Source organism: Bombus pyrosoma, linkage group LG7 (genome assembly GCF_014825855.1).
Source record: "Bombus pyrosoma isolate SC7728 linkage group LG7, ASM1482585v1, whole genome shotgun sequence".
NCBI lineage: Eukaryota > Metazoa > Arthropoda > Insecta > Hymenoptera > Apidae > Bombus > Bombus pyrosoma.
The window spans coordinates 4,394,665-4,406,944 of record NC_057776.1 but is presented as its reverse complement, the minus strand read 5'-3'; the positions used below and the strand labels follow the sequence as shown (position 1 = coordinate 4,406,944).

The 12,280-nt window shown below is 32.6% G+C and overlaps 3 protein-coding genes, 1 long non-coding RNA gene and 1 other non-coding gene across 6 annotated transcripts in view; 3 read left to right on the top strand and 2 right to left on the bottom strand.

Annotated features, from left to right (window-relative positions):
* LOC122569357 (transcriptional activator Myb) overlaps positions 1-6,517 on the bottom strand; it is a 41,217-nt gene extending 34,700 nt beyond the window's left edge. The window contains exon 1 of the mRNA XM_043730276.1: positions 6,180-6,517. Within this exon, the coding sequence (XP_043586211.1) occupies positions 6,180-6,199 (20 nt within the window). The 5' untranslated portion in view covers positions 6,200-6,517. The remainder of the gene's footprint in view (positions 1-6,179) is intronic.
* LOC122569367 lies at positions 676-4,181 on the top strand. The gene is made up of 3 exons (XR_006317430.1): positions 676-976; positions 1,435-3,258; positions 3,363-4,181. It is a non-coding gene; the product is annotated as an uncharacterized LOC122569367 (long non-coding RNA).
* Positions 1,267-1,338, top strand: Trnag-ucc. The gene has a single exon. It is a non-coding gene; the product is annotated as a tRNA-Gly (tRNA).
* Positions 6,518-6,967: 450 nt separating the features above from the next.
* On the top strand, positions 6,968-8,879 carry LOC122569364 (checkpoint protein HUS1). Its single transcript, XM_043730297.1, has 3 exons — positions 6,968-7,312; positions 7,595-8,001; positions 8,506-8,879. Exons 1-3 carry the CDS (start codon positions 7,261-7,263, stop codon positions 8,869-8,871), a joined length of 825 nt encoding a protein of 274 aa, XP_043586232.1. The 5' UTR covers positions 6,968-7,260; the 3' UTR covers positions 8,872-8,879.
* LOC122569360 (nuclear pore glycoprotein p62) lies at positions 8,847-11,748 on the bottom strand. Of its 2 annotated transcripts, none has more exons than XM_043730287.1 (7): positions 11,613-11,748; positions 10,876-10,941; positions 10,657-10,749; positions 10,040-10,579; positions 9,795-9,951; positions 9,479-9,716; positions 8,847-9,395 (listed from the first exon to the last, which is right to left on the bottom strand). In XM_043730287.1, exons 3-7 carry the CDS (start codon positions 10,724-10,726, stop codon positions 9,033-9,035), a joined length of 1,368 nt encoding a protein of 455 aa, XP_043586222.1. In that variant the 5' UTR covers positions 10,727-10,749; positions 10,876-10,941; positions 11,613-11,748; the 3' UTR covers positions 8,847-9,032. The 2 variants fall into 2 exon arrangements, with proteins under 2 accessions (XP_043586222.1, XP_043586223.1); XM_043730288.1 differs by lacking the exon at positions 11,613-11,748 and adding an exon at positions 10,995-11,469.
* Positions 11,749-12,280: the final 532 nt, after the last annotated feature.

The following is a 12,280-nucleotide window of genomic DNA, read 5'->3' as shown; positions in this document are numbered from 1 at the left end:
ATTGACGTTATCGAAAGTTGTTAATGGCAAAAAAATATGGCTTGAAAGGAGGTCGTGTATTATACTGCTCAATATTTTTAGGGAGACTACAGTTGAAGATTGAAGAAAACATGGAGATAACGTTAGAATATTGATATTTCTTGCGAAACCTATAACCTACTATGAGTTCATCCATTATAATGTATGATTAAATCAAAATGTTTACCCTGAACATGAAGATATTTAATATTTCCTTAAGTCGGAAACAAACTAATTATTATCTATATGACCTATTTAGGACCACATTTATATTTTTTAGAGACTCAATATCATTATTAGGCCTAATTAAATTGTACAGTTAAGTTTTAGAATATGGCCTCATACAGAGTAGGACCAAATGTGGCCCTGAACCAAAGTGTTCACAATTTAAAATTAACGATATTTCATTCTTATTTCCGAAATCATACTCCAAATATTTTTATCAGCAACAGTACAAGAAATCAAGCTATCAAATTCACCCACTGGAGTCAACCAAGTAAAGTCATAAGCCAAGAATCAAATACACTATAGTGACATAACCTAGCAATGACATCCATAAATCGGTCGCTGGCAGACATTTTTATCAGTCAACCAACGAGATTAAAAAGCTTCCTGTCACATGCTTGCACGCATTCCACAGTGGTGGCCCAATCGCAATCATGATTCGCGCCAGTGTGAGAGAAGACAAATAAAAGACAGCTGCTGCGTTCACAGAAATAAGACGAGACAAAATGAACCTTCTTCGTTTCTTTTACCCAATAATGCGTACCGTTCAGTGACGTATTCCGGAATACAGAGCCTTGCACGACATCGAGGGAAACAGAGAAAGAGTATACACGTGCACATGTTTGTACATACACGAGAAAAGGAGAGAGGAATTGAACGAGGGAAAATGATACTCCATTTCGATGCAAGTAAATGTAGGAAAGGAATGTTACGATCAAGGTAAACAAGAAAGGTATGAGGACAAAATAGTGAAGGATTAAAATTTCTAAATATATCTATACAGTTACTGATAACTACCCGAACGCTTGGAATAAGAGACTTTTATATGAATCTTTTTGAAATCTCATTAGCACTGTAATGAGATACGACTGCTATAACTATATTGATAAAATTTGGAACCAGGACTTGCACTTAGTAAAAAATCAGTATACTAATTGATAAATTAAATCAATAAAGATAAAGTTTTCCTATTTTTCCAATCATCTTCAATTGGAAAATAACAAATAATATAAAATTCATACTGCGATGGTGGTGTAATGGTCAGCATAGTTGCCTTCCAAGCAGTTGATCCGGGTTCGATTCCCGGCTATCGCAGGGGTTTTTATTTTTGGAATATAAAATTCTTTTAAAAAATTATAGTCTATAGCAAATTAAAATAATATACCTATGATTAACTAATATAATTTGTAGTTATAGCTTTTATAGGAAAATTACATAGTCGTGTACAAAAAAGATGCAAACTGTACGAAAGAAAGGAAAGAGAAAATACTGGACGGGCGGAAATGAAATTGAAAGAAAACGCGTTCGAAAAAAGGAGGAAGAGTTTACAAAAGGTGTAAAGAAAAGAACAGGAGAGGAAAGGGGGCGTCGAAGACAGGGAGTAGGAGGGAGGTGTGGAAGGAGCACGAGAGTACGGAGCAAGAAACGCAGCACGAGGGCTGTGCACACGAGCTTGGGGAAACATACGTATGCGCATTAATGTGTGTGAACGCACTGCGTGCACTATGCGCGGCGTCTGTCCTTGTGTCCTGGCTCAACACGCCTTGGCAGTTGCCATGCGGGACACCGGGTTCGTGAGTTGACGTCACTCTATCTCCCAACAGACGAGTTAATATTGATAAGTAGAAGCGTTACATGCCCTGGATGTCGGGATGAAGGGACATCAGCTCAACCAAGTCGAATAATCGACGCGCGTTTCGCGAACCAGTACCATAATGTGATCTTTTTCGTTAGTCAAATAATGTTTAAGATATTGAACGGGTATGTGGTACGTGATATCACTAATCTAGAAATATATTATTTTAAAATTATCAGTCGGATTTATGGATGTTTATGTAAATTTATGTTGATGATTATAAGAGAAAAATATGATAAGTACATATTTGTTGATTATAATGTCATTGTGCGAGTAAAAGGGAGTATTTCAATATAAAATAGCTAAAGACAAAAAAAATTTGTTAGGTCTAGCTGAAGCTTTACATAATTGTTAAGATAAATAACATTTTAATATCCGGAATATTTTAATATCATACAAAGTAATGTTTCTTAAACTGTAAAGAGGGTGGAAAAATATATATGTTTAGCTTCAAAATTAAGTAATAGACCAATGTTGCTAACGTAAGATTAATTGACAAAATTGTTCTCCTGTAAAAAATGGAAAATGTGGCTCATTGTGTTCTTCTCCCGTGATCTTCAATATTATTATGAAAACCTACTAAACCAAAAGTAAAACTTACACAGAGATTTATTTCACTCACTAAATATCAGAAGTACTGCATTTTGAATACTACATCTTTTATGCTTTTTGTGCATTTTGAATTTTAAAATTTCTTATAAATACACAAACATCCGCAGTCTAATCGGAAATCAAACTACAGAGACGCGTCAGTAGCGTGGTTATAACTGCGCCATTAATAACAGTAGTGCTGCAAATTGATGAAATGCAATATGGGTGAAATGAGTTTGCCAAGGGGGATTGGCGAGGGTTGTGTAGATCGCTCGAAAGCTCAAAATAGATCAGGGGTGGATTCGTACCATCTGGACCTTTAATTTCAGGGGACGTAGTCCCAGACCACGATACGAAAGAAATATTAATGAACGGAAGTCACTTCGTTATTATGCTTCACTGGCCTCTACTGTTTGTATACGATTGATCATCCACAAGCCTACAAAACGAGTAAGCATTTTCTTAGCTGTGGCTAGATTACGTAGCGAGATAGAAACAAAACCCAGCGCCATCGTCCATGAAACACAAGTGTCACTTTTGAATAGGTCAAGGAATATATTATTATATATTTGACTATCTTGAATAAACATGTAATAATCTGTGTTTTGCCAGAATATATCTTATACATCTTAAATGTTTATTTGAATTCGTCACAACTCAAAAATCATGATCAAGTGGTATTTACTTGATTTATTTACATTAATTTTTTAAAAATTCAGAAAGAAAGCAATGAAAAATATAAATGGTACCCACATGTACTCTTGACCTTATTAAAAAGAAAAGAAAATGTAAGTATAAAAATAAATATATAACTATATGCATATATATAAATAAATATAAAAAAAATTTAATGATTTTATATACCTATTAAGGTATTTTTTATTCGGTTTAGAGAATATAGGAAACGAAAAGATTATATCGTGTTATAATCTAAGAACCGTACCTAAGGTGTGGATGGCGAAGGTATCGAGCGCTAAAGGGTTAAACGTGAACGTTTGAACAAGCGTGAAGTCCCATTCGAGACCGGCCTTTCCAGGAATGACTTGTTAAAGAAGGAATTTATCGGTAGGTTTTACGGCTCTCTTCGTGGTTGCTTTGCCTTTACTGCAAAGCAAATACATATAGAGAAATGGGATCAGAGCTGATGATATGTCGGAAGGGAGGATCCAGTTTGCGCGAAACGTGTCTGTGGTTGATCAGAGCTTTCCAGGTCAAATACACAACGCCTGTTAAACATTAAGTAAATGATACGGTTTTATTTTCTGTTGTTTAAGTGCTTCTTTTATAAGTAAACGAAGTAGATACCACACAAATTCGAATTTAAACGACTCCATCTCCGTCACGATAATAATATATACGATTAATAAATAATTAATCTATAATATCAATAACATTAAACATTATTATTTATCACACATATTAGTAATAATAACATTGTTATTATATATGTCGTTAGTTTTTGAAAACACGGTGTAAGGAATTTTGTATACACAATGTATCTACATTTCCTAATAAAAAAACAATATGGCCGCTATTTGAATAACCTATAGCCTTATAGCTCACCTCAAAGTGTACTCTACGTATACTCAAGTGTGTCTTAACGCAATGTGTATACTTTTACACGTTTTCCATAGAACATTGTGGCGCCAATGTGGGTACACAAGTATCTACACTCGATTGTTTCTCTCGAATATTTTCTTTCGAAAAGAGAAAGCTGACCCTTTCGAAAAGAGTTCTCAACTCCCGCCGTTACCTTATACCTTTCTGGGTTACCGGATCCGTGAATGAGAAAGACGATATCGATGCAAAAACTTCGACAACGCAAGATAGTGGCTAACCTCGAAATTGTCGTTCACAGAATCGAACATCTTTTTGATAATCGATCGATGTTGCGAGAAGATTTAAAAATTAAAACAAAATCAATGGTTTGAAAACAAAAAATAATTTATAACAATATACTAGGTTGTTTGGAAAGCTCATAGAACAAATTAGAAATTTATTAATTAATCTGTACTCCGTTTTATGGCGACTTGTATTTCTTTCAAATGGCTTTTGTAAAGTTTTAAAATGTCCTATGTATTGTCATTAGTCTAAGTGGTTTGTCAAAATCAGGATAGATGATTTATTTGATAAATGAGACTTTTGAAGGTGAATATTTGAGCTGACAATGAGATCATTTCAACATTTTTGACATATTCTTAAATAATACAGTATTGATGATTCTTATTGAAATTTTCCAATTTTGAAAAAACTACGAATTTCTCGAGCAGTTCAATATAATATATGATATCTAACTATGTAATATGTATAACTTCAGACTTAATTATACATTAAGCTGATAAGAGCAGATACTATACATAAATTGAATTTAGGATAATCAGATGTTAAATATTATTTGATAATAGTATAATAATAATAATGATTTTTATATAGGTACATATATGATAAAACCGACGAAAGAATGTGCTTACTCTTTGTGTTTCGACGTATGTACATATCTTATGACCTAGGGTGAGAACCTTGGGTACTACGCGTTTTCTTCGTACTGATGTGTCGTGCAATACGAAGACAAAATGTGTACAACGCGCTAGTGTGAACGAGAGAGACGGAAAGAGATGAAAAGTAGAAGCTAGAAAGAGAGAAATGGCAAAAGTAACTAAAAGATGAAAGAAGACAAGGAAAAAAAAACCCGGGACCGGTGCATGTTCTCCACGCATGCCACGTGTTTTACCACCTGCCTCGACTAGACGTTCGATAATGGAAAAAATATACACGCGGATCATTTAAATACTCGGCTACTGGGAGCATGTTTCCTGAGAACAATAAAGTCTCGCTGTAACCGAACTACACACGTATCGAATGTTGTAAAGTACATGTTCGAACAATTTACGACGTCTTCTATTTAATAATGAACAAGCGACTGATTTTTATACAAATCCATATTTTCATGGATACAATTAAAAGAGTATGACTGAAGCAGAAATTCGTTTTATCTATTAAATATTATAAAGAATGCTGTATATTTAATATTTTCTATGTTTCTACATATCATATAAATTCTATAGATTTCTATATTTTTAAACTTCGTATAATTGTATAAAAATTTGCAATCTACTAATAAGTGATAAATTGATTAAATTATATAATTCCTTAATATTTATTTCAAAATATAATATTTCGTACTCCTCTTGCAATCGAATATTATTTGAATACAAAGAATATTGTAACAAAACAAAAATGTCACTGAACCTATGTTGTTACGAAAATAACTCTTTTGCAAGAATTCGTAACTCTAGCGGTCAAGAATTTGTTTCCTCGCGCCCGGGGTTAACTACCTCGGAACAAAACAAAGTTAATAACACATACTTAAATAGGGATGTATTTCTAATCGATTGATGATCACTCAGGAGCTTAATGTCAGCAAATATGACAGGACTTAGACACAAGTAATTTAATTTAATTTAATTTATTATACGAGTTATTTAATTTAATATTATTTAATTTAATTTAAGTTTAATTAATTTAATTTAAATTTAATTAATTTAATTTAATTTAAGTTTATTTAATTTAATTTAATTTATTATACTAGTTAAATACCCATTTTTCTATATAGAAAATGTATGTTTATGTAGAATGTTGAAAAGCGAAAGAAATAGAAAAAGATAAGAAATATGTTCACACGTTTTACGAGAAAGAGATAAAGACTCACCTCTTTCTGGCAAACCGCATGTCGATCAGTGTTGCATGATTCGCTGATTGCTACCCGGTCCAGAAACACAGTTAACGAGACACGATTTATTACGATAAATTTCTGTCAGTCGTCGAACTTGACAACATGGCCGAACTCACCCTCAACTAAACAACTAAGATTCGCAACTTCCAAGGGAGAAAACGTAACGAGGACTACTGTATGTCAAAGTGTGAACAATTTTCGTGAACTGAACCGTCAAACGAAAGGACGCGACCTATCGGGCGTAAGGTTTGATATGTTGCTTTTGTTTACACACAAAACTTGACAGGAGAAACTTAGATTTCACGTTGCTAGATTATGGGTCATTCGACATTCGAACCGTCTAGGGTAATTTCTCGCGCGAAAATTAACGGAAAATATGCATGTTAGTGACATCTGTTGAGAGACTTGCAAATTACGTTACAAATTTTAGCAACATATATTTTGGAGTTTGTTGATAAAGTAGAATGCGATGTTATCTTTCCTGAGATTACAATATGTAATATAATTAGATTATTTTATTTGGATCTGTAATAGAAGAAATAGGAGTTAATAATAACATACAAATTTTAATACATAAATCTTGGAGCTCTTGAGGTGAAATGCAACGTTATATTTTTTGTAATCACAGCAAGTAAATTATTTTATTTGTTTCTGTAATATAAGAAGTAAATAAAATAATAAGACATATACGAAATTAGATTTTTTATATTCTATTTGTACCCTGTTGTCATATTCTTTTAGTTGTGTTTACGTGTCATATGTATAATTTTTTATATTACATTAAATATAGATCTTTTCATATAAATTTGTGTTCACAAAATATAAATGATAAATTTAATGATGTAGAATCTGGTGCATTGTTTTTTTGTGATCAAAATGTAGTATAAATAGTGAATTATCATAGGTGTATTGTAATCACTAAAAATGTCGAAATATCGCCTGTTAAATGGTCATCGCTATGTAATTATTGTACCACAAGTTCCCGCGTAAAATTTATTTACACGACAAGAGATCCAATACTTAAGTCTTATAAAAAGTATACATTATACTATCAAGGATGAAATTCAGGTGTAGAATGATGGACGTAATTGCAATGAGAGATTTCACCAGTGAGTTTAAATTATGGAAACTATTTCTAACCTTCCCTGCCAATTATTGTGTATAATTAAATATCAATAAATATTAGTATATTTACGTTATCCTTATTCTTATGTAATTTTTTATATACCGGAAGTATTTCAACGTCTACGATTAAATAGCAATACCAATACAAATTTTTATACCGAATACAACGTAATAAAAATTGATATTGAATTGCAATTTTAACCCCTCTTATTATCAATTAGTTTCATAGAAATACAATAATATTAAAATATACAATTTTATTTCAGATATCGTTAATGTTATCGCTCGAATAACAAAACAGTGTACCTTGCGGTTAACGTTGGATGAATTATGCTTCAGTGTCACTGATGACCGAGCATCGATGGTTTGGGCTGAACTAAGTCAGACTCATTTTTTTACTGAATACATTATGAATGGCGTCTCTGAAGAACAGAATGAGATTTATTTAGAATTTGATCCCACATTGCTCGCCAGATCCCTAGGATCTTTAAGAATGACCGCAAAAAGCGTTAAAATCAAATTAACGAATAAACGACAACCATGTCTCACTATAGAAATTGAGTTGCCTTCGTTAAGCATGGAATCAAGACAATGCTTGCACGATGTACCTGTCAGAGTTATACCACGACGCGAATGGACCGAGCATCAAGCACCAAATATTCCTGAATTTCATGTATAAACAATTTTTTCTGCTTATTTTATTTATAATACTTACTTCTGTACTACGGATTTTTATGTATTTACGAAAAATTTGAATGTGCAAAAATTCATAGAATATTACAAAATATTCAGAATACAGTACCCGTTATACTACTTGATAGGTGGAATAAAGCTCTGCCTAGGTCAACATCTTTTATTTTCTCAAAAATATGAATTTTCATAAAAATTCGCAGTCTAGTTCTTCCTTAATTGTTATTACTTTTTCATAGTACAGGAAGTATTTGCACTTATTTATAACTTAATATCTTCTTTTCCAATAAAGTGTTTTTTTTATCAAATTTGATATTTCATTTTCATAGTATCATATCTCTGTAGCAGTTCAAGTATTACTAAGTGGTACGAAAGTAGATATATCTATTTAATTAATATTTAATTGCTATAATAAAGAGAATAATATGCAAACATGTACTTCTTGTAACCATTGTACTTTTATTTTTCTATTTTTAATTTTTTCCAGATTTCGGTCGATATGCCTCAACTTAAACACGTAAAACATATTGTAGAAAGGATGAAAAACATGAGTCCACAATTAACGTTAAGCGCCGACAAAACCGGCGTGTTTGTATTGAAAATCGACACGGACAGCGCCACAGTGTCTACACATTTCCAAAAGTTGCAAGTTTGGAGTTGTAGTCAACAAAGTCAAGAAGACAAAATATCGGCTACTATAGATATTAAGAAGTTTTTCATGTTCCTAGCTTGGGACATAACACATCCCGATGGCGTGAAATGTAACATACTTCAAGACAAGATGGTTAACTTATTTCTGCATGTAGCAGATTATGTTAAAATACAGTATTTCTTGCCCTCAGTATCTATTTGAATCGCATTAATTTTAACAAACTGTTTTCATACAATATAAATTTTTTATTTTTTACACACCCTTGAGTTTTTTTTATGCATAAAGGCGATTGATACAAAATGAACCTTCTGCTTCTTGCAAAAGAACTTCATGGTACAATTAAAAAAATTCGGCGATTAACGCTAATTATACGCTAAATTGAAGTTTCGTTCATTCTCTTGTCTGAAATTTTGATGCATCTGATCGATCTGCTGAATCTTATGATTCAGCAAAGTTGTTTGCTGATCTAACCACTGTAAACTGTTCATATGAGCATTCAATATTTTGCCAATTTGGACGATGGGGTCGCTGGAATCCTGCGTGCGATTGGCCTGATTTAAATGTTCAATGATTTCCTTCAAATCTTCTGACATTCGTTTTAATTGAGTATCAAGATCTTCCGCTAAACGATATGTGTATTCTCTTTCTGGATCAGATACTGAAAGAGATGCTAATTCCTTTTCTAGTGGTACTAAACAGTCTTGCAACTCTTTCTGCTGACCAACCTGTATTTATAATTATATATATTTGTAAAATTGCAGAGTTTGTATTTTATATGTTATTTAATATATCATAATAATTAACTTACAACATAATCCAATTCATGCTCCAACTGCTGCTGCTCAATTTTGACTCTCTCAACTTCTTGATTCAGTGCTACGATTTTCTCTCCATTGCTTATAAGCAATTTATCCCAAGCGTTAACTTGTTCAGCTTGGTTTACAAATACCTTTTCTTGCTCTTCTAGTTCTAAGGTCCATTTATTTATGGATTCTTCAAATGAATTTATAGAAGCAGGTTGAAGTGTACCCACAGATGAACTAACACTGTAATGTTTCATTTAGTAAATAACAAAATATTATATTAACCTCATGTTACAAAATAACAGTAAAAACTAGACATACGTTGTAGTTGTACCCAATGATGCTTGAGTAGATGTGAGACTTGCTGTAGCTGCAGTCTGATTTAAAGAAAATCCTGCTGTGCTAGTTGAAGTTGTCCCTGTACCGAAGGTAAATCCCGTGGCTGCAGATGTTGTACCACTTGCACCTAAAGAGAAACCTGTAAGGACAGTGGACAATGGTTATTTTCATAAAACAGACTTGGATTATTATAATATATATGTACTATGAGAGTTAATAACTAATACCTGTTGCTGTCGTGGTTGTAGCTATAGCAGTAGTTACAACAGGTGTTGCAGAAAGATTAAACCCAGTTCCTGTTGTCATTGTATTTGGTGTACCAAATGTTAAGCCAGTTCTAGCAGTGGATACAACAGTTTCACCACCACCCAAGGCAAATCCAGCAGTAAGTAGCTTGGATGCAAAAGCTGAGGTCGCTGCTGTTGTTGTTGTCACTGTGGTAGTACCTCCTAAATTAAAGCTTAAAGTATTTCCAGCTGGTGCTGGTGTAGACAATCCTGTAGGAGCTGTTGCAGTAGTTGCTGCAGGAGTTATGCCAGTACTCGCAGTTGTACCAGTACTAAATGTTAAACCAGGTGTTTGTGAAGGTACAGTGGTTGTAGGAGCAGCAGTTGGTGTTCCAAAAGTAAAGCCAGGATTCTGAACAGGAGTACCACTTAATCCAGTACCAAATACTCCACCAGGTTTAGTTTGTACTGGCGTAGATGTAAGCGAGAATCCTGTTGGTTTCGCTGCATCTCCAGCACCACCAACTCCAAATGTAAAAGCTACAAAAAGAATTAAAATATTGTAGAACAATAAGATATAATTACATTTTTTGATTACTACAAAATATTAAATATACTTGTAGTTGGTACAGTATTTGCAGGAGTAGTACTGGGTTGAGACTTTGGAGTACTGTATGTGAAACTCATTTTTATTTTTTATATTATTATACCTATAAAATAATACATATTTAAAACTTTACTAATCATTGTATAAAAATGCTGAAATTTGTAAGAAAGTTAAGCATTATTCATTATGTACTTTATTTAAAAACTTTATAAATAGTTTTACAACTAACCTTATTCACTTTAAACGTCATTGACTTTAATACAAGCATTTGAGGAATAAACAGTCAATGCTTAAACTAAAAATAATAAATTATTATAAGATACTTATACACTACGGTTTATACTTTACAATTATTTATTTTAGATCCTTTGCCACAGAACTAAAGTCTCTTTAAAATTATACTTCGCAGTTTCTAACCAATATAAAGCAAATTCAAACGAAATTAATCAGATACAGTGCACTCTATCATATTCTAGGCTAATAGATGGCATTGTAGTGATGAGACATTCATTGTGAATATTCTTCCCAACGGACGTTAGTAATAAAAAACATTCAGAAATTAATTTAAAAATTATTACATTACATTAACTATAAAAAATTATTAATATTATATATACAGTATTATCAGTCAATACAATTTGTAGATTAGAAAATCTTTTGTGACCATAAAAGACATTGATACATTTATTATAGTGTACAAAAATGTGAATAAATAGAACAGAGTGTGTGTGAAAAATACTACACAAGCACTTCTATGTTCATCAAGAATTTAATCGATATTACTAGTGAACTTAACCTCAACTCGCTACATCAACATCTCAATTTTTCTTACCTTAATACATAATTACTATATATTTATTCTATGTTTAAAGGATTTAATTAAATTGCTACATTAGCATCATATGATAATATCACACATCATGCCTAAATAGAGTGCACGCATTCATATCTAGAGCTAGAGCGTACGTTTCCAGGAACTTTTAGCCGCTTCGTGTGTGAAATATTCTTCTTGTCCAGAGGCAAAGTTTGCTTACGAAAGCCGCGTGTTACGACTTGCGACTTACGACCCACGCGATAGTTTACGCTTCATGGCGATTCTGTGTGTTATAGAATCAGTCACTGGTGGACCTAATATTCACCTTTCTTCGGCCTAAACTGTACAGCGTTTTCTACGCAAAGTCTACATACTCCGTGTAAAAAAAAAGCAGTGTTGTTTATCTATGTAATTTGTGAGAGTATATACCTAAGGCGCGAAAATTGTACCTTGTGTATATCACATATTTCAAACAGGTGTCCAAAACCTAAATTGTACAGATTCGTGTATGTTGTAGAATAAATGAAACACATCCATCGAAACTTATATTGTGTCTTGTATTAACTATTACATCAATTGTACACATATAAGGTGCCTATATAGAGCATACACGTATATATAACAGAAGTGTTTTCTAAGGAAAAAACCTCGAATTGGTGATTTGTAAATTCAAGGAATAAATGAATATATCGTATTTATACAAGCGTTTCCGAAAGATGAAATTGGTGGAGAATTAGTGATTTGGAAACTCGAAAAATTAACGACTTATTAATGATTAACTGTTTCCATATATAGATTAATGGATGGTAGGAAGTAGTGC